Here is a 22,974-nt window from a genome sequence, read left to right on the forward strand (position 1 = left end):
AAGGAGAGGACGTGTGTGTATCTCGGTGGTGGATCAGTTGCTGAGTGTGCATGAGACCCTAGTTTCAGTCAGCTGTCACTCTGAAGAAGTGAGTGAGTGAATAGTTATTAGTTTATCACCATTACCTGTTTCTTCATTTGTAATCTAGGAAATAACAAAACCTTCCTGGTGCTTTGTTTTGATGTGTCAGTGGGTGAGGCCACATGTGCAGCATAGAGTAGCGATAGAATTGGGACATAGTGTACCGTTAATGCATTTTATTTCCAAGCATTCAAAATATGGTCAAAGTAAGTAGTAGAGAATTGCTACTATTTTCTTGCATGGAATAAAAATTGTTGACACCATTAAATGTTGGGTTCACTAGAAGAGGCAACTCTAGAGCCAGGGACTCTCTTGTTGCTTCTCTTTTTAACATTGCCTAATCTCATTATGCAGCAAACATTTGGAGAATGGGTCAAATTAGCCTGTGGATTTCATTTCTCTAAATGGAATTGTTTTCTGGCATCTCACAGACTTGTCTTAGAGACATTTTGGGTGCCAAACTCATATCCATGGGTTCAACTTCTCAAAAACCAGTAGACAAATTTAGAAACAATGTCAGAATTGACTGAGACTGTCATTGTTGACCTTGACACAAGTGTATAAAGTCTGGCTTAGCCCTGGTCTATGCATTTCTTTCGCTTTCTGAAAGGTAGGTTTTTGTCTCTCTGCACCAGCATATTAAGTAGAAGGTATGAAAGTTTGCTTTACTTACTAGTCTTTTACTCATGGCGTTATTCGTTCTATGCAACATAAAATGTTAATACAGTTTGTTTACAAAATGGTATGGTTAATCTGAGGTAAAGAATTTTAACAACACAATTTGTTTTCAGTTATTACAGTGTGAAGAATAAATCCATCATTGTACATATACTGAAGGCTATCTGTTGACAAGTCTTATCTTCTACTAGACTTAAATATGGAAAACAGAAGTCAAATTTTGATAGTTCTGGTACCCTAAGTATTATTTTTAACTCTTAACATTTGACAGATATTGTTAAAAGTGCTTGTTGCATTTTCATTGGCATTGATTATACAATACTGTACTTTATGAGAAGTAATTGTATCATTGAATATCTGCAATTAATGTGTATTGCAGTTTTACTTAAGAAAAAGTCCCATAATTATAGTGAAACGAAGCCACAGCATTGAGAATACATTAAAATAAAGAAAATAAAACAAATAATAACACAGGTTTACATGAGCCTTTAAATTCACTAAAGATACCTAATGTGTATTTTTTGTGCTGAATAATAACATCAGCAGCTGTACTATGCATATTATGAGTTTCTGTTCTTTAGGAATATCATCATACTCTATTACAACCAAAATTTACTATCGACTAATTTGTCTTTTGTGGGAGACAGAGAGAGGGAGGGAGGGAAGGAGGGAGGGAGGGAGAGAAAGAGAAAGAGAGAGAGAGAAAGAGAGAGAGAATATTTGGCTGCAGTAAAGAATAGACTTAAAAAAACCCTCAGTCTTACTATTTATTCCCTAGGTCTTATTTTTACTATACTTAAAATATTTTTTTCTGAGACATGTGGATATTTTCAACCCTGTTCTCCTGCTGCTGGATGGTGAATTTGGGGCAATAATTTATTTGCTAGTCTTTGTTTACTCACTTGTAAATTACAGAGCACTGAGCTAGTAGATATTAAAATTGAACCATGAAAATTCCTGAGGAAAAACTGACTCTGAAGTTAGATTTCCAATATATCTGTACCTGAGAGGCTGAAATAGAAGATGTTGAGTCCCAGGTTTGGCTGGAAAATACAGTGAAACCCTGTCTGGAAGGGAAAAGGGGATAATTCAATGTATCTTATCAAATGTTGAATATATTTATTTAAAAATGAAACTACATGCTTAAATATGTTCTTCCAATTCAGTTTGCTTGATGCAATCAAACAGTTGATTTAATCTTTTTAAAATTATATTTATTTATGTATTCATGTTACATCCCAATACCAGCCACACCTCCTCTCAAAACTCCCTCATGTATGTAGACCCTCCACCAGTTCCATCCTCACCTTGATTTTATCTTTATAATTTGAGTTATGGAATCATAGATCTAAAAATAATTTTTTATATAATATAGAAAATGAGATGGTGATACTTTTCAAATATATTTATTTATGTGTGTGTGTACTGTGTGTACATATGTGTGTGTTCACATATGTGATAATGTGTATGGGGTGGTCTCATGGCTTCCAAGGCACATATTTAGAGGTCAGACACCTCTGCATGTTGGTCCTTGCCTTCCACCATGTTTGAGTCAGGATCTCTTTCCTTGTTTTTTTTTTTATTGTTGTTGTTATTGTTTGTTTATTTTAATTTTTCTTTTCGTTTTGTTTTGTTGCTGTTTCATGCTTGGAGCTAGCTGGGCTTGAAGAGTCTAAGCATTCTCTTGCTTCTGTTTCTAAGCTCCCTGCAGGGGTTCTGGTTTTACATAAATGTATGCCAGGGGTCCGGCTTTTATGAGAGCTCTGGTCTTAGATAGGTTACAAAATTAAAACTCAGGTTCTGTTATTTATGAAATGAAAGTTTTTATCCAGTGAGTTGTCTTTTATACCTCTCTACCTTTAAGCTAAACATATCCTGCCTGTCCACACAGGTTAGATTTTCTTTAATTGGATATTTTTCATTATTTACATTTCAAATGTTATCCCCTTTCCCGGTTTCCCCTCCCCAAACCCCTATCCCATCCTTTCTTGCCTGCTTCTATGAGGGTGCTCACCCACCTGCCTACTCACTCCCAGCTCCCAAGCCCTGGCATTCCCTTACACTGGGGCATTGAGCCTTCCCAGTATCAAAGGCCTCTATTCTCATTGATGTCCAAAAAGGCCACCCTCTGCTACATATGCTGATGGAGCCATGGGTCCCTCCAAGTGTACCCTTTGGTTGGTGGTTTAGTCCCTGGGAGCTTTGGGGGATCTGATTGGTTGATATTATTGTCCTTGCTATGGGGTTGCAAACTCCTTCAGCTCTTTCGGTCCTTTCTCTAAGTCCTCCATTGGGGATCCTGTGCTCACTCCAATGGTTGGGTATGAGCATCTGCCTCTGTATTTGCCAGGCTCTGTCAGAACCTCTCAGGAGACAGCTATATCAGACTCCTGTCAGCAAGCACTTCTTGGCCTCCACAATAGTGTCTGGGTTTAGTGTCTGTATGTGGGATGGATCCCCAGGTGGGGTAGGGTAGTCTCTGTATGGCCTTCTCGGAGACAAATTGTGGAGCAGAAACTGAAGGAAAGGCCATCCATAGGTTAGATCTTGTTTAGGGTCTTTAGAACCAAGAACATGATCCCTTCTTGCTATGGCTAGTGAAGCTATGGGCAACCCAGGGACCGGAAGAAGAGAATAATTGTACACAGAAACACAAGTCACTGGGTCCTCTTTAGGAATGAACACTTTTTAGTTTTTCTTCTGCTGTTTATGTGCCATTTAGCCAGCTGCTAAATATAGGCCTGCAGGCAGAGCTGAAGAAAATCATCTTTTGTCATCTTTTCTGAGTTTATTCTTTAGCACTTTCTTGTCCTTGTGGCCTTACCCTTCACCCACCCTCCTTAAACATTAATTTCAAGCCTGCAGTTTCTGAGTCATATAGTCAAATTCAAAAGAGATTCGTACTTAAGAAAGGAACAGCTGATCATCTAGACCCCAATACCTCCTTACTATATATTAGCTAGGAAACAGTAAGTGTGGTGTTGGGATGTGGATTAATCTTTATTAGTTGGCTAATTCTCTAGATGTTCATTAAGATCTTATCCTGTGAGAAAGACTGCAATTTACTCTAAACACATTTTGCTATTGAATTCACAAACTTCAGGCCAGGCTAGGCAATGTAAATTTAATATCTGACAAAATTTAATCAGAACCTTTCCTTACATAAATATTAAATTAGTACAGTACATGGACCCAAGATCTGCATGAGAGATGGGGAGATGAGGGAGTGTACAGAGACTACACTGAATGGAAGAGGGGAACCAGAGGAGGGAAGCAGCTGAACAGAAATGTCCACAACATCAATAGGGGTGGGTCCGAAATGTGCTAGACAGCTTTTTGTCACTGTGACAGAATACCTGAGAAAGATAATATAAGGAATGAAGGACTTTTGTTTCATGGTTTCAAGGCTTCAGTCTGTGCCAGATGCCCCATTGTCTCTGAGCCCATAGTGAGGGAATACAGTGTAGCAGAACCATATTGAAGAGCTGAGCAGCTCACCTCATGGCAGGCTGGAAACAGGGCGAGGAAAACCAGAAAAGAAAAAGCATGCCTTTCAGACCTATGTCCCCAGGTATCTTCCTCCTAGTAGGCTCCACCTCCTAGTAGCCCATTCAGCTAACTGAAGGTAAAGTTCATCAATGGATTCATTCATGGAGAAAGTAGAGCCTTCATATCCAATCACTGCTCAATGGCACCACCGTTGAACCCAACCTTCAGTACATACACCTTTAAGGTCATTTTTATACCCAAATCATAACAGTTAATTAGTAGACCAATTACTCATTCAGAATTCTTGATTTTCAATCCAATCAAACACTTTCACATTTCTCTTAAAGGAGACAACCTGCTGGAGGCACCTGCTTTTATTGAGATCCAAATTGCATATGAGTAAATATAATACAGGTACTATAGCTGCATGAAACATGGTAGATTTCTTCATAAAGACTGAGTGCTTATGGGTTTTCCATCCAGTAAATCTTTCTGAGGGAAGGCCAAAAAAAATTCAGCAGCATGAATATTAGCAGCCGTCCACATTATTGTTTTACACAGTACTGCCCCTAATTAAGAGCACATCCCAGATTTGTAGTGTTCACTGGGCCTTGTATTTCAAATGTGTTTCCTTTCCTGCCTTGAGACATATACCCTAGCTTGTCTGAATCATTTACATGCTTTGTAATTCTCTTCTTCCTCTGTTGACATCTGGAGAAATCCATTCTCATTTCCTTTGGCATGTTGCCTTCTGTGTGAAGAATCAAAGCAGCTTTGCTAAGAGATATTAGTGTTTACTCACTGGATGAATATTTAATTTCTTCTGCATTATTTGCAGCATGGTTTCTTGGCATTGGAAAGCTTTAGAGGGAAACACACACAGAAGATCACAAGGGAATCTAATAAATTATGATATGATAAAACCAACATGGAAAACTATCAAAGCTGCTGATATGAAATTCATTCAACTCATTTATGGTTTCTTAAGAGGTATTAAATAAGTTTAGGCTCATAGTTAGGCCCTGAAATGCTATCATTGTATACAATTCTGCATCCCTTTCCTATGAAGCTTACTGCCCACCTACAATCAGGAGAGATAGGAACAACTATCAGGGGGAGGACTAAAGGAAATACAATCTAGGAAAGGGTACACTCTAAGCAGATTTTTGCCTTATTGTATTTACATCTACTTGACCATAGCTGCCATCTTTCAAATTTCCCTCTTTATTTACTGCTACTGTTTAAATATATGTGAAAATTAGTTTTCAAGCTTATGATTGTACTTATGAATAAATTGACCCATTCATGGATTGTAGAGAAAAATTTATTTATTTTTAATTATAAAAGCAGAGGTTTTTCTTTTGGCACGTTTGCTCTATAATACAATGAGATTTGTCCTTTCAGGACACAGCAAAAAGGCTCTTTTTTTTTTTGTATTCTATTTATTTTATTTTTTATTAGATTTTTTTTAAGATATTTTCTTTATTTACATGTAAATTTCTCCATTCCCAGTTTCCCCTCCAAAAAACAAAGAAACAAACAAAAACATCAAAAACAAACCCCTGTTGCCTCCCACTTCCCCATGCCTGCCACCCCGCCCTCTCCCACTTTCTGGCCCTGGCATTCCCCTACACTGGGGCACAGAACCTTCACAGGGCCGAGGTCCTCTCCTCCTATTGATGATCGAATTTGCAATCCTCTACTATACACATGCTGCCAGAACAATCAGACCCCTCCATGTGCAGTCCTTGGTTGGTGGTTGAGACCCTGGGAGCTCTGAGGGTACTACTTAGTTCATATTGTTGTTAGTCCTAAGGGGCTGCAAACCCCTCAGCTCCATTGGTCCTTTCTCTAACTCCTTCACTGGGGACCCTGTACTCAGTTCGATGGATGGCTGTGAGCCTCTACATCTGTGTTAGTCAGGTACTGTCAGAGCCTCTCAGGAGATAGCTATATTTAGGCTGGCTTGCCCTTCAAGAAGGCTCTTACTAGATGCTAATCATGATGGCAGGCCTTGAAGTTCCAGATCTTTAGAACTACAAAGTAAATATGTGTGAGTTTGTGTTATGTATAGTTACAATAACAGAAAGGAAATGGAAACACCAGCCTTTGCTATCCTCTGTTAATGGTTTTGTGTATCTTAGGTAATATCATATTATAAAATAATTTAGGAAGTAAAGATACTCTCCCACAAATTTAATATAGCACTCAGAAAGTACACAAATGTCTATTGACCAAGATTAATTAATACTTTAAACTTTTATTATGTTTGTGTGTGTGTGTGTGTGTGTGTGTGTGTGTGTGTGTGTCCATGTGTGTACCTGGTCTCTGTGGAGGCTAGAGAACAACTTAAAGAAGTATAGTGTCTCTTTCTATTGTGTGGGTCTCAGGGATCAATATCAGGTTGTTAGTTGTCAGTTGTCAGGGTTATAAGCAAGTACCCTTACCATACACTGAGGCACCTTGCTGTCTACAACATACTAATTGTTGATAATAATGATGGATATCTACATGTATCAGACAATGTGCTGACTCTTATAAACACCTTACATTATTTAGGACAGAAAATAAGAAGTTAAGTGTGACAATTATTATATTTAAAGGTATTTTAATAGAAAATAAGAAAAACATACTCAAGAACACTTAAATAGAGGCTTAAAAAAGAGTTGGTTGAGAATTTATTGAATTGACAGGAAGCAAAACCAAGAACTGGATCTAAGTCTCACTAGGTACCATTGCTAGGAAAGCTACCTCTGGCTTTTCTTCCTTGTTCTCGTGTGTTGCTTCTCTTAAGTCTTATAACTTCCTCCTTTACTGATACTTCTAGATGAGAACACATGTGACACTGGTAATCACACTAGAGGGCCAACCTTAACCCTCAGTTTTGTATCCCTCCATTCAAGAGTATTTTGTCTTAGAGTGGCACCTAAGTTCCAAATCTACACTCTTGGAAATGTTCTGGCTCTCCATTTGGAACATGTACCCAAGCATTATCCAATCATCTTGGCCTAGACACACAGGGGGGCATTACAGACATAGATACATCTAGCTCATTAGTAATGAGGCCAGGTACTTCTCAGAGAATGGGTAGGCTCTGTGATAATCTGTGCTGTGCCAAATAAAAGCAGATAAGGATTTGATAACTATAGAAAGAATACAAGGTGGTGATTCATTGAATATAGACAGGGCGAGGGAAGAAGAACCAGAGATAACACCAAGGGTTCTATATTTGGGGAATCAGAAAACCAAGGTCAAGGGAGGGATTCTTCTATTTGAGTGTCAAGAAAAGATGTAGGGAAGGAGTATGTCTTAGAAAGTAGAGAGCAAAAATATTTGCAAGTATAAAGCAACCCCATCCAAAGCATCTGCTTAGGGCATGAGTTGTGGGTTTTTGTTTTATGGGGACATCTCTTCCTATTACTTAGTCGCCTCACCTCCTTCATTCTGGCCTTGCTGCACCTCATTCTATGGTGGGTGATTTCTCTATAAAAATTGCCTATAGTATAACCATAATTAAAGATGAGAGAATCCACAGACTGTAGGCTGTCTTATTTGCTTGGCAATTCAGTCTTGCCAAATATTTTTTGACTCAGTAAACATTTTTACTCATACCTGCTCAACTCCCTCACTCCAACCTGTTTCCCACTCCCAGCTCTTGATTTCTCTCTGTTGCTTTTATCATCCTACCAGTGTCAAGCAGCCTCTGATTTTGTGAACTATCTGACCCAGATAGTCATTTCTGAAAGGATGGGACATTTTTATTACTTTATACTCATATTGAAAACATATCTGAATACCTTTTCTCCTTTGTCATCTTATTCTATGTCTAATATTCGATATACCTAGAGGCAGTTAGAGTCTATCCTCCATTCATATCAAGAGGTCTAGTGTCTGCAACTTGACATTTGTCACATTCACTGATTTTGCCCCTTGCCGAAGTTAGAATTCTGTGGCTCAAGGTTATAATTTGACCTCTACCAGACTTAGGAACTTTTGTCATTCTAGAGGCATTTCCTCTACAAAATTATTAAAATTTAGTTTTGAAATTGTGTTGGTATAAAGGTAAAGAAAATCTTGGCCATGATTATTATATATCATCAATATTTTATTTATATTATTCTTCTGATATTTAAAGTGATATATTTTCATAGGTTCCTGAAAGAACGTTTGACCCTAGGCACTGAGTCTTCAATGCTTAATGAATGACTTGCCTTTCATGGAGTTAGGTGTCCTTGAGTTCAGTTGTGCCATGACACAGACATAGAAGCAGCATTATCTGGTATATAATGAGTGATTAATCATTTTAGAACAAGTGCCTCGATTCTTTTTCTCCTCATATCTTTTTGCAGAACAAATCCTTTCACATTACCTGCAGTCCCCCTGCCCTCCGTCACCCCCCCCCTCGTGGATATTTTAGGAATTATGGATCTGTCTGAGTTTGGAGATGCTACAGCCTTCCTCGGAAGAAATAAAGCTGACCCTCTGTTCCAGCCTCCAGATTTGGATGGTAAGACTTTTGCCTTGAGTTCATATTATTACTTTTCAAGATGGCAGAACTATTTGCTTGAATGCAGTGAACCATCAGTTCTGGAGACTAACCTATTTAAATGGTGTGCAAACAATTGCTATGAATCCATGAACAGGTTAAGCCATCGAAGTATCCAGGCCAAGGAAGAGAAATTTCTAAGAGAAAGAAAAGTAGCTGGGAGGAATCACAGACCCACACCACATTTATGTAGTCCTTAGACTAGTAGTCTCTTCTAGGAGTTTCCACAGGTCAAGGCTTCCTTAGAAACCTATTAATTATCAATGAGTATAATGTTTTAGCAGGGAGAGGTCTGTGGCTTGGTTGAAAGTTGGCTTCTTTGTACACTGTGAAGAAGGAAGGAAATGATGTTTGGCTGCAAGGCTGGAGGTGAGAGCTTGTCTCTGTCTGCAGATATTCCTGCTGTTGGAACCTGGCCTTTTGGCACAGGTCAGCAGGATTTCTCAGCCAAAGTAAAAGAAAGATCAGTTAGGAGACTGACAGTGGAATTTACAATTTCTGTGTGCTTCAAGCAAGGCCAAAGGTTAATGAGGATTTAGCTTCAAATAAAAAGGCCAACTTCTACATTAAAATTTCCAAACAAATGTAATCTTCACCCTCATTCTTTTTTATATTTCTGGACTGTATGACCATTCTCTAAATTTCAGCTAATTGGAGATTTGGAAGTCAGATTCACAGTGTGGTTTGGCGTTAGGTCACCTACATGTCTTAATTTGAAAATTATTTAACAGTGCACAATAAAAACTGAACATGGTTCTGGTACCCAGAATTAGTCAACATTAGACTTTAATGTGACCAATTATAACACAAACCAATTATGAAGGAAATTGTATTTCCGTCACAGACCTACCAGTCCTGGATCAGCTCCCAGTTTCCCATCCTTGTATTTCATTAGTGTGATTGCATTTCCAGGAAGCTAATTATAATCCTTCAGATCAAATAGAATAACAGAACACCCCACAAAATCAGAAGTGGCCATGCAGAGGCATTTCACAGGCAGTTAGGCAACTAAGACAAGATGGTGATAGTGCTTCCAGGGAGGAGAAAAGCAAAACTGGGCCAACACAGTAACAATAATTTCATCTATAGAGTCAACATATAAGTGATTGCTGAAAATAGAGCAATCAATATAATCTTGATGATTTTTTTAAACACATAATCCTTCTTTATAGACATTCACTGACTTTGGTAAGATTTAAAATCTTACCATAAGATCTTAATCTCTCTGGGCTAGGTGACAGTAGAGTTTGTATTTAGAATTCAGGCCAAATGGAAACAGTTTAATAATGAGTATTTGGCCAACTTGTATTTCAGTTCCCTGTTTGTGATCATCTATTACTTCATCAGCAGAATAAAGCATCTTCTTTACTGAGCCTTCTTTTGTTCAGCTGCCCAAGTTAGATAAACAAAAAGCCTTGTCCTGCCTACTTTCCTTCGTTGCTGTTAGGAACAAATAGCGCTTGAAAATAAGTTTAATGTAGTGTAATGATACCCAGAAAAGAATCCAGAAGTTCTGGGTGTTAGGGAGGAAGACCAACGGTTCAAGGTGAATATTAAAAGAACCACACTCCAAAGCCAAACCAATGATTTTATCCTAGAAGAGGTTAAGTTTCTATTTAATATATTTAAGTTTGAATAAAATCTAACCCTAATTTTCTCTCATACCATAGGACAGAGTCCCATAAGAAATGATATAGAGAAACAACATTGGTCACTTCTGAGCTTGTTTATGGTTGGTTTTAGTGTTTTAAAATTCTTTTATATATCTCAAACTTTTCTATTAAATGTTGACAATCTCCATATTATATGAGATCTATAATTAGAGTTAGTTAGCCTAAAGGAAATAATATGGGGAAAGTATCCTTCAGTTATAGATGAGAAAACTAAGATGCCATAAGACAAAATGGTTGCTAGACAACTCCTTAGTGACAAGACCAGTGCTAAAGTCTAGATGACTCAATTCAAATGCAGTAACATCTGCATCTGGAGTCTTCATTATTGATGGGCAGAAGGAATTAAAACTTAACTCATTTAATCTACTGTAATTTTTAAAGAAAAGTTGCTGCTATGGACTGTCTTTGGGAAAGACTTCTGAAAATTCTTCACTCCCACTGTTTCCTGAATGATGAAACAAAGAGCTCACCACGGGGTGGTAGGTGAGCCCTACTGAGAGAAATACAGGAGAGAATAAAGAAGCTAAGCACTTGTTAAAGGAAGCATGAAATAATGGAGTAAAACTAATTTAGGAGGATGGTAATTTGATTTTTAGAGTCATTAGTCTAATTACTGCTAATAATTATCTATGACACTATTGGTACGATGCACAAGTCTTATTTTTCTTTCCAAATTCAGAGACAGACAGACAGACAGACAGACAGGAAGTGACTGAGAAAGACAGTAACAGAGAGAGAGAGAGAAAGAGAGAGAGAGAGAGAGAGAGAGAGACAGAATCATCAAATTTCTTTTAAATATTAATGTTTTGAAATTCATAGCCTTTAATATGCTAAGGAAATATTTTTAAAAAATCAAATCTATTTTCACATACTAAGATTAAAACATCAGTGTTTGCATAAAAAGGAGCAAAATAATAAGTATAACACAATAACCAGTATTCAAAAGCATAAAAAAGCAGAACTGCAATGAAAACTAAGTTACAAGGGATTATCACATCTGCTTACCATGCAGTTTTCAGGGAAAATTGCAGAATTGTTTGTAGTTAAGGAAAGGGAGAAAGCAGTGCATTGTAAATTATCATAGTAGGAAAATAGTGAGCAATGTGTTTCTAGGCAGAGATAAGACTGGGGGGAGAAGAGGAGAGTGGTACCCAATTCATTTCCTCTTTTTGTACACATTCCTCACCATGACTCACAGCCCACCTTTAGGGAAAACAACTGGTAAGGGCCACCTGTCCTGCAGCACTGAAATACCTGAAACTTTGATAACTCATATTTTAGAGGTGGTGGAGTAATCTAGTTGTTATTCCCGTTAGCATCATGGTCGAATATGGTTTTCATCAATGCCCTCCCCTGGCCCCCTTTCCTATTTGGCTGAGGAACTCTTTTTTTTTTTTTTTTAAAAGAAAAAAGTGAAGAACCTCTTTATTTTACCATAAGAAATAGTACATGCAATATACAGGTTTAAATTTCACCAGTTACAATTACACGTTTATAGCTCCCAAACTTTTAAGATTCAAAAAGTGCCTGAAAAATTACTTAGCATGCTAAGACTCATTTTCTTTGAAGAGCATGCTTCCTATTCATCTTAAATGGCTAATTGCCTAAGGTGGACACCAATTTGGTCAGTATTTAAATGAACCTAGAGAAGCTTTTTCTTATATTCATCTGACTTCTAACTTATTTCACCTTAAGTATTTTATGGATGATTTTTATGAAAGACTTCTTTACTTAATAATAAAGCATTGACTAAGGGGACAGCAGAAGGAAAAATAATATATGATGGGAAATATAAATCAATTTTTTTTATATAACAAAATAATGGATATTCTCCTTCAATCTATTCAATTTAGCTTGTCATTCTTTTAACAGACTTTCATTCAAAGATTTAAATATAATGTATAGAAATCCTTAAGGACAAATCCATTAACATATAGTTTTCCACAGATGTAAATAGATCATTTTTGAATTCAGCACTTGAGAGATAGAAGGATCCTTTTGAGGGGATTTGGGAAAGAGAATGACCAGGAGAGTATCCAGGGGTCTGGTGTTGTGGATGGGAAAGGAGCATTAGGTAGACAGTTTTCTTATAACCTAAGGGTCCATGATGCTGGCAGACACCTGCTTGCTGTCATTTGTCTTGTTTCTTTACAAGCATGGGTGGGTAAGCAGTCATGGTTAGCATTCATGTTTTTTATATAACTTTGTGACTTATATCAATAGGTCTAAGACTTGGTAGAAACAAGACTACATTGGTATGAAAACAACCAATGGAGATGCCCTTGAGTGCTATAGTTATAACCCATCTTTTCTCTCTAGGGAAGAAGAAATGCTGGGTTCCTGATGGGAAGAATGCTTATATTGAGGCTGAGGTTAAAGAAAGCAGTGATGATGGACAAGTAATTGTAGAGACTAGAGATGGAGAGGTAAAGCCAGCTTTTTCCTCCTGGGGCTGTCTGTGCTCTCTGCCTAGTAAAGTCACTAAGTATATCCTTCTCTAGTACTACGTACCTAGGGTAAGGGATGCTGCTGATACACCTTGGAGACCTCACTCATGTACTCTTACCTTCCCCTTCAAAGACATAAAGTGAATCTAAATAAGGTGATTATAGTGAAGAATATAAACTCTGGACTTCATAATTGTTTCTACTTGTTTTGTTAATGCTTCAAGCTCCTCCTTCGTCCCCCACCCCTTCCATTTCTTCTTTCCTTCTCCTCTTCCTCCCTTCTGGTAACTTCTGTTGCTTACTTTTTCTTGATGCACAGTGTCAATCTATGTTTTCTAGAATGACCTCAAGCTCGTGATCCTTCTGTCTCTCAAGTGCTGAATCTAGCTGTGTGCAACATCAAGGAAAAGGCAGAGTGGGAATGGAGCTCTTGCCTACCACGCATGAAGACTTACGTTTAACTTCTAGTGCTTTCAAAATGTCTTTTGTTAGAAAAAAAGTGGTGTGATTTTAATAGAATAACCTCATATCAGAATAACCAAGAGATGGGTAATGTTCAGTTAGTCTAAATAAAGGCTTAGATGGCAGAGGAAAGCTGTTTGCCTTGCAATACCCAGGAAGCAAAGAGAAATAGTGACAAATAACACAGAGAGAACTTATATGCTTTCAAGTCATATATTTGTACTCACGTGTTTCTAAGCTAGGCTATACTATAACCAGCTCAGAACTCATCAAGAGATCAATGTACTGGTGAAGTCATGACCAAATCATCTCTCAATAGTGCTGCTAACCAGAGACTAATTCTTTAAAAGAGCCCTTTTTTCTTTTTCTTTTTCCTTTTTTGGAAATTATAACATGAGTTTAATTATTCACAATTCTAAACTTGTTCTCAGTGTCAGCTGAGCTGTGTTGAGAATCTTAATGGAGGCTGGCAACTAAATAATGGAAGTGTATGAGTAAGAGAGACATCACATAGCAAGATATGGAACAAAGCGACTGGTGACTGGCCAAATGTCTTTCTACCTTTGTTTGTTTGTTTGTTTCCTTTCTTTTCATTTCACTTTCTTAATTTTATGTTTGTCTTTACTTACTTTACATTCTGCTCACTGACCCTTTCCCACTCCCTCCCTCCCACAATGTTCCCCCCTCCCCTTCCCCTTCTCCTCTGTCCCCCACCTGGCACTTCAAGTCTCTGCAATGCTAGGTGCTTCCTCTCCCCGTTGAGGCCACACAAGAAACACAGTCACATGGTATGGAACAGAGACTGAGGGAATGGCCAACGAAATGTATTTTTTAAAGCAATCTTGTCCTGAGAACTGAGAGCCAGAAGAGAACTACCTAAGTCCACCCAAGTGCAGAATTCCAGTGTCCTGAACACTTCTTCACGTTGGACCTCTTCTGTGTCTTCCACTACCTCTCTATTTTGCCCCCAAAATATGTACTACTGGAGGAGGTGCTCAAATTATACTCCAAACTGTAGTATCCTCTACCTGTTCCTAAGGTTCTGATATGGAATACAGTTCAAAATGTAGTAATTGTATATTAGGAGTCACTTGGGGGTGGGGAGGTAGGACCAGGGCAGTACATTATGTGAGAGCACAAGCAGTCATAAACCTATCACTTTATGGTCTGTAGACAAAAAAGTGTGCAGTGGGAGCCGGGGCCCCACAATACCTTCAATACCCACAACTCTACAATGACATGCTCCCAATCACCTAAGAACCTCTCTGTAGGCCACAAGTTTTAAAGGTTTTACAACTTCTCCATAGTAGTGGACTCATGTTCCCCTAAATATGAGTCTTTGGGAGAGCACTAAGAATTCAGTGTGTAACACCCTTGAAAACCATAAAGTGTATTGTTGTTTGTGTACTTTGAATAGTTTTTTTTAAAATGCATACAAAAAACATATATGCATAGGGGAGATAGAAGAATAGATATCTTTATGTAGCCCTGGCTATCCTAGGCTCACTAGCACTCATGTAGAGCAGGCTGGCCTTGAACTCACAGAAACTCCTCTTGCCTCTGTCTCTGCTGTGCTGGGACTAAAGGTGTGTGCCACCATGCACAGCTAGGACCATAACCTTTCTTTTTCTGTTCTTTGCAGAGTATAAAAATTAAGGAGGACAAACTTCAACAGATGAACCCTGCCGAGCTTGAAATGGTTGAAGATCTGTCAATGCTGCTTTACCTCAATGAAGCATCTGTACTGCACACCCTGAGGAGGCGTTATGACCACGGGATGATCTATGTATGTATATAGGCTTTACTAGAAAACCTCATGTTGGAATTTGTATTAGCTCTCTCAACTTTTCAGTGACATCTTCCATTTAGTTATAATATTCTTATACAAACATCCACTCAGAAGTCACTCTCTCATCTTCTTCAGTTTTATCTGGTCAGCATGCATGTCATTTCTTAGAGATTTATTCAAAGTAGGGAGCTTAGACCCTCATAGGGTAAAGTCCACATACCAGCTCAGCTACTTATTAGTTAAACCAAGGTAGTCTACCAAAAATGTTTCGGGAGGAAAATATATTTGAGATGTTGCTCTTTCAACATAGTTTTGTATAAAGATAAAACCAGGATATGCTCGCACTTATATACATGACACTTGTGTGTACTTACACAAATATGCTAGCATTAGGAATGGATAAACATATATCACATGCATACATTCCTGTCTGTCTAGAGAGAGCTAGATAGTCATTGGGTATCTTCCATGGCATTCTGTGTCAGAGTTTCCAAGAAAGAACAGCTGAGTGTCTTATATCCATGTTAGGATTGTTGCCATATGTGCCCTTTGGATGAATGCTTGATTTTCCTATTCAGTGCTCAATGAGCCCTTCTACAATAAATCAGTTTATGAAAAAGATAAAAAGGCTGGATGTAGTGGTACACATTTTTAATCCTAGTACTTGAGAGGTAAAGGCAGATGGATCATTGTGAATTTCTGGCTATCCTAGTCCACATTGTGAATTTCCAGACAGCTAGGGCTATATAGAGAAATATTGTCTCAAAAAACAAGCAAGCAAGCAAGCAAGTAAGCAAAGAAAAGATAAAAATACTCCATTTATGGGTCTGGAATACAGCTAAGTCCAGATACAGAGAAGAATTTGCTAAATATGGACTTGAATTTGTATTCATGCACTAGAAGCAACACTGAGAACAGGCTGAGGTAGTGGCCACAGGGATCCGAGACTGTGACAGGCAACCATCCTAGTTTTCAACTATCTAACTTACCAGATGTCTGTTTTAGTTTCTCTAAAGATTTGTCTCTCAATAAAATTGACACTGAATGGGTGCTTTTTTTTCTAGTATTTTCTTTTAATTATTAAATCACTTTATTTATATTTAAATATTGCCCCTTTTCTAGTCCCCCTTCCAGAGTTCTTCATCCCATCCCCCTCCCCTTTCCCTCTTAGAGGGTTCTTCCCCTACCCCCTCCCCACCCACCTACCCATCCCCACCTCACCCCCTGCCCAGCATCTTCTTTTCCCTGGGCATCAAGTCTTTGGCCCATCTTCTCCCACTGATCCCAGACAAGGCAGTCCTCTGCTATATAAGCACCAGGGTCACAGACCAGTCCTGCATGCTCTTTGTTTAGAGGCTTAGACTCTGGGAGCTCTGAGAGGTCCAGGTTAGTTGATATTGTTGTTATTCCTATGGGGTTGCCATCCCCTCCAGTTGCTTCAGTCCTTTCCCTAACTCTTCCACAGGGGTCCTCAACCTCAGTCCAATGTTTGGGTGTAATTGCCTGCATCTGTATCGGTCAGCTGTTGGTGGAGCCTCTCAGAGGACAGCCATCTATGCTCCTGTCTGCTAGCACAACATGGGATCTGTAATAGTGTCAGGGTTTGGTGCCTGAGTATGGGATGGATCCCAAGTTGGGCTGGTCACTAGGTGATCTTTCCTTCAATCTCTGCTCCATTTTTTTGTCCCTGCATTTCCTTAGACAGAAACAATTGTGGATCAAAAGTTTTGAAGATGGGTGGGTGGCCCCATCCTTCCACTGGGGACCCTGTCTACCTACTACAGGTGGTATCATCAGGCTCCATTTCTGCACTGTTGGGCATTTTGGCTAAGGTCACCCCCATTGAGTCCTGGGAGCCTCTCACATCCCAGGTCTTTAGGACTTCCTGGAGGTTCTGTCCCACCCCCCAGCTGCATTTCTCCATTCATTTTCCTGGACCTCTGGGCTTCTCCCCTGGGTACTTTAAAGCAATATCAATTCACATACAGTCCTGAAGGATATTCGTCTCAAATCAAGTGAAAGCACTGCTGTTGGACTTCTTGTGAAAGTGCTGGAGGAAAAGGCTTTCTTGTCTTCTCAGGCTTCTGATGGCTATTGGTATTCATTGTATTGGTATTACCCGTCTCTCTTCAAGAGTTATATGTTGGAGCTAGAGAAATAGCTCAGAGGTGTCGTACCAAGGTGGGAGCCTGCTGCCCACATTCTCTACCAGTTGTAGTACCAAAGGCAGGGCCTGCTCCTGAGGCCTGGGTCTCTCTCTCTCCCGTGTCGGCCTTTGGCTGAACGGTACCTGAGTTAAAAAGGAGGCAATGTGCCACCCTCCAAGCAGAACCATTGTTCATTGAAACAGTTGGTGAATGACTTTATGGATAGACCATCTTAATACCTACACCATTTCTTAAATGAACGTAACCTGTTCTCTGTGGGCTGAGAATAAAGTCACTCACTCAAGTCAAATAGCTTTGACCATAGCAGGAAGTCTGTATCCAAAAATCGAGCCTAAAATTCATTTCTTGGTGCAGCAGAACTATCAACTCTCAGCTTAGCTACAATGGAGGTAAAATCCTTTGGTGATGTGAGGGTCATTGAAATACAGCCTTATTACAATGAAACCCAATGTCTAAAAATTATTCTTATTTTGGGCTTGTACCACAGTAAGAGCCAAGATTTTAAACTCTACTAAATACAAAACAAACAAAAAGACTTTATATATTCATGTTCATTTAAGAAAATACTAGTAGTGATGTATTATTTTTAAGTATACAGCTGATATGTTTGGAGTTATTTAAAATTTATATTGAGAAAAATGTATTTTCACTATTGATGTAGATTAACATCTACATAAGACTGTTAAATTGATTGTTGTTTTATATCAAACAACTTTTATAATACTTATTTTTATTGTTATAATATTTTATAAATTTTTAGGAATATGACAAAAAAGATATTGTAGGTATTGAAGGGGGGTCTATGGGAGGAGTGGTGGTACAAAAGGGGAACAAGAATGTGATTCAACTCTATTTAATTAAAATATGTTTTTAAATGTTAACAAATTCAGATAAATTAAAATCATGTAACTTTTCTCATCATAATGCAATAAAAGTTTAAAAAAATAAAAATAAAGAAAAAAGGAGGCAATGTATAAATGAGTTATTTTATTATAAGAAGGATAAAATATGATAGTTAAGTAAAGGGAAGGAAAGGAGAGGAGAAAGAGAGACAGACAGAGAGAGAGAGAGAGAGAGAGAGAGAGAGAGAGAGAGAGAAAGGAGAGGGAGAAAGCAAGAGAAGAGAACAAAGAGCAGAGAGGAGAGAGAGAGCAAGAGAGGGAGAGGGAGAAGAAGAGGAAGAGAGAGTAAGAGAGCAAGAGAAGAACAAAGAGCAAGAGAAGAACGAAGAGCAAAAGAGTGAGAAGGGGGCAAACTGCCTCTTATATTATACGGGGCGTGGCATGTCTGGCTTGTGGTCACATGACTGGGTGTAGAGTCCAGCTAGAATGTTGGGAGCTTGGGGGCATTGTCTGCCTGATAGAGCACACATCTCCTGCACGGGCAACTGTGAGGGGTTGTGAATGAAACAGGAACCAAAGACTCAGAAGTTATGGCCAAGCTTCTTCTGCCTCCTGCAAGCAGAAATTGCCCACAGGGGTCCAGGGCTCAATGCCAATACTCTACTGAGCTTAAGTTATCTGAGCAGAACACTGCCCCACACAGAGGTTAAGAACACTTGTGGCTTTTTCAGAGGAGCCAGGTTTGGTTTCCAGTAACAATATGGAAGTTCACAGCCATCGATAACTCCTGCTTAAGGAAATCTAGTGTCCTCTTTTGTCCTCTGCTGGCACCAGGCACATATGTATGCACGCTCATACACACATGTAGGCAAAATGCTCATACACATAAAAATAAAAATCTTTTAAAAAAGAGACTTACATACATCAGTTAGTTCATCTCCCAAAGATCAAGAGGCAATTATGAGGTCTTGATGTTAGTCTAACCCAGATCTGTCGGCTTCTGTTAGAAATTACTTCTTCACAAGAATTCAAATCTCTCATCTTCCACGTTCCCTTACAAGTAAATAGTCAAACTAGCATTACATGATAGGGAAGCCCTGGTAAAGCTGGGAGTGTTGCTAGTCTATTTTCTGAAATCCACTCTGATCTCTTCTCAGACATATTCAGGTCTCTTCTGTGTGGCTATAAACCCTTACAAGTGGCTTCCTGTGTATCAAAAAGAGGTCATGGCTGCCTATAAAAGGAAGAGGCGATCCGAGGTTCCCCCTCACATCTTTGCTGTGGCCAATCGTGCCTTTCAGGATATGCTTCGCAGTAAGTAGATGCCCTACAAAATGAAAAGGGAGAATCTCTGATCCTAGTTTTATTCATGTCACCGAAGGACTTAAGGTATTGTAACAGAGCATGGCCTCACAGCTGCCTCATCTCTTGAAACCTCTGTTTCCTTCCAGATAAAATGCACGCAACATAGTATGGGCCTCCTATGGTTACAGGGACAATTAGCTTGTACTTCAGAGTGAAAGAATGCATTTGTAGCGATGGGGCTGGAGGCTGGCCCAGATAATGCCCCCTGCAGATGTCTGCTCTCATTACACCAAGCATCTGCTGTACCGTCTGACACAGAAGCTATCCGATAGCTGTTACTATGTGATGATTCTTAAAAGGCTAAAAACTGTCAACCATCAGTTAGTTACTCTTTATATTTACAGCAAGGAAGTAGGCCTAGAGTTAATATGTTCATATGGCTAGTAAGATAGGGCTATCTGTTTTATACTGTATTTGTTTAAATGAGGGGTTTGCAAATATAGATGAAACAGAGGAGCCTTTTCTCTTTTTCTAAGTTGAAACTATTACTAAGAAAATTGTTAATAAATTCATGCCAGCACATAAGCTTCAAGCATAAAACCATCCCATCATTTTCCTTGTTTTTTTTTTTTTTTTTTTTTTTTTTTAGGTGGAGAGAACCAGTCCATACTTTTCACGTAAGTGTTTGGTTCATTTTTTCTTTTTGCTCTATGTGAAGTTTCACTGGAAATGGATACTTCTTATATTTCACTGAAAGTAAAACTTAAGTTTGTCAAATTTGACTTGTTTAATCTTTAGATACAGAACGCATCTCAGGAAGGAAAAGATGCTCTGCAATAACCATACTACTTTGGAGAGTTCTGTAAATATGATTTAAGGAAGTCTGCCTCCATCATTTTAAGAGACTTCTTGAAAACCATGTTGTACAAGCTAGTTTAGTTCCTTCTTGGAGAAGAGCTCTGCAGTCTTGCAAGTAATTGACTTCAATGGTCTCTCTGCTAACTAATTAAGCAGAGAGGCCGAATGCCCATAGAGTATGCCCATGAAATACATAACTTGCCGCTTTGAGTAGCCGTGGCACAGTACATGTAGTGATACATGATGTATCTTTGGAAGATGACAAAGGAGGGTGAGGAAGCCTTCAGGATACCTTCAGGATACCTTATTGAAGGTTCACTTTGATGGAAAGAACACCAAGTGGGCATGTTATTGTGAGCAGGTGACTGAGACTCAAGGGGTGATGAGAAGTTGTGTTATTGACTCTCTGTTGGTTTCTGTTATCTTAAAGGGAATGATAGGTTCTTAGAATCTTAGAGCTAAGTGGCTAGTTCAAATTCAAATCTATGCTCTTTTCAAATAGCAATTATTGGCTTCTGAATTTCATGTACCTAAAGGTGGGATTGAGCAAATGCAGTCGATTATTGAAGAGAAAAGAGAAAACTAAGGCACAGCTGCCTGGTGAAATGATTGGCAAGTCGTTTTCTATAAGAGGAGGCTTGGTATGATCAGAATTAGCTAATGTTCATTACATTGATCATCAGAAGCAGTTAACTACTTTCAATTTCAAATCACAGAGGAGAATCCGGCTCTGGAAAGACAGTGAACACAAAACTGACCATTCAGTATTTTGCCACCATGGCAGCTTTAAGTGAGCCCAAGAAAAAGCTGGTAAGTGTCCATAACACCATTAATGGTAAGATCACCTCATCTACTGAGACATGGAAACTCTTCCCTGACCAGTATAAGGAATGAGGAGGAGGAGAGAACCATAGAGCAACTAGCAAAACTGTCATAATTACTTTTCTCATTCTGTGGCAAAATATCCGATCCTGCAATTTAAGAAAGGAGAGTTTTATTCTGGCATACCATTTGAGAAGATATACATTCAGCATGATGAAGAAGTGATGGAGGCAGGACCAGGAGCAGAAGGCTGGCTACTCACATTGTATTTTTATTATTACATTCTGCACTCAGGAAGCAGGAAACCAACAGGAACTGGAGCTAAGGCTATAAAACACTAAGATTTCTTTTCCCATCACATCATCCCTGAATTTGGCTGATGTCCATTACATATTCTTAAAGTCTGATTTCCCCAACATAAAACTTTATTTCAGTGGGCATCTTAGTTTTGTCGTTATTTGATGTGGATTTGTTGGTTTTATCATGACATTGAGTCTTATGACCTTATATAATGTAACATAAAACATAACATGTGCAATGGGTCTATGGAAATTCTTGCTAGTATAGCCTTTTATAATTCTTTGGAAGAAAATAGACACATATTATTCAAAGGGAAATATTATTTATACATAGGATATTCTTGAACACCATATAGTATATAATTAATCCTATAATACAGGTCTTTGAAGATAAATTTATAAAACAACACAGTTCTGAATTGAGGTAGAACTGGCTGGTCTTTCAGAATAATTTTTCCAGGTCATTCTGTGTAGACAGCCCATATTTGAATATGCAAAGTTCAGATTCAAGATCAGTATTGTTACAAGGCACTGTTTTGAATCTCTAGATTACCTAGGAATAGTGTAAAAATAATACAAATTAATCATGGCAAGAAACTGATGTATTAGTCTAAGAAAAATGTCTAGTTTTGTTTTCTGTTTTTTAATAAAAGTTATTTTTATTCACCTGGACTCAAACAAAACATTACTAATTAATGCCCACCTAAATGATTTCTTAGTAAAAAGCATATGAAACTATGACATTTAATTATTTTGTTTTTCTGAATCTCAGGTCCCAAAGTCGTGTTTTATAATCTTATTTGGAAACTATATAGCACTAGTTATTATGTCAGGGATGGGGCTGGATATGCATTTAGGGAGTTTGTTTCAATGAACTTAACCAGCTATACTTCTCTTCCATGATTTTTAGGGAACTTTAGAAGATCAAATTGTACAAATGAATCCTATCTTGGAAGCATTTGGAAATGCCAAAACTTGTAAAAACGACAACTCTTCTCGCTTTGTAAGTATCACGATAGCACTTCAGAACCTATAGCTTTTAGCCTATCATAGAATTCCTGTCTGAGCACATTGGTAACAGAGTTCTAGAAGAAAGTTCATTTTTTAAATAAAATTCTATCATATTGTTACATCACTCAAAATGTCTTAATAGCTGTAGCTGAGGCAAAGCTGCCTTGGTCTATGCATCTTCTGTTTGGAAGCACACATTCAGGAGGAACATAGTTATCTTAAATCACAGTTTTTTACCTTGGTAGTAAGGAAGCTCATGTAGTGATTTATAATAGTGTCTTTTATATCTACAGGTTAAAAATTGTTTCTTCTTAATTTCCTGCATACTGAAGTCAATTTTATAGCCACTTCCTAAATTCTGTTAATTATTCTTTCTGCTCTTGTTTATGGACTCATTCTTCCTGCATATTTAACTTTAACAAGGATTTTTTTTTTTTTATTAAACAAGGTGTTCCAATGTGTTTTACATAACTATAAGTCCCATAGTGGAGGAAAATATTTAGA

At 38.3% G+C, this 22,974-nt stretch overlaps 1 protein-coding gene across 1 annotated transcript in view; it reads left to right on the forward strand.

The window, feature by feature from the left end:
- The first annotated feature begins 8,593 nt into the window (after positions 1-8,593).
- Myh15 (myosin heavy chain 15) overlaps positions 8,594-22,974 on the forward strand; it is a 137,999-nt gene continuing 123,618 nt past the window's right edge. Inside the window, exons 1-7 of the mRNA XM_031364712.1 lie at positions 8,594-8,755; positions 12,787-12,893; positions 15,019-15,162; positions 19,333-19,489; positions 20,130-20,157; positions 21,055-21,148; positions 22,370-22,462. Coding sequence (XP_031220572.1) covers positions 8,671-8,755; positions 12,787-12,893; positions 15,019-15,162; positions 19,333-19,489; positions 20,130-20,157; positions 21,055-21,148; positions 22,370-22,462 — 708 coding nt within the window. The 5' untranslated portion in view covers positions 8,594-8,670. The remainder of the gene's footprint in view (positions 8,756-12,786; positions 12,894-15,018; positions 15,163-19,332; positions 19,490-20,129; positions 20,158-21,054; positions 21,149-22,369; positions 22,463-22,974) is intronic.

The sequence above is a fragment of the Mastomys coucha genome, unplaced genomic scaffold, assembly GCF_008632895.1.
Source record: "Mastomys coucha isolate ucsf_1 unplaced genomic scaffold, UCSF_Mcou_1 pScaffold12, whole genome shotgun sequence".
Classification (NCBI taxonomy): Eukaryota; Metazoa; Chordata; class Mammalia; order Rodentia; family Muridae; genus Mastomys; species Mastomys coucha.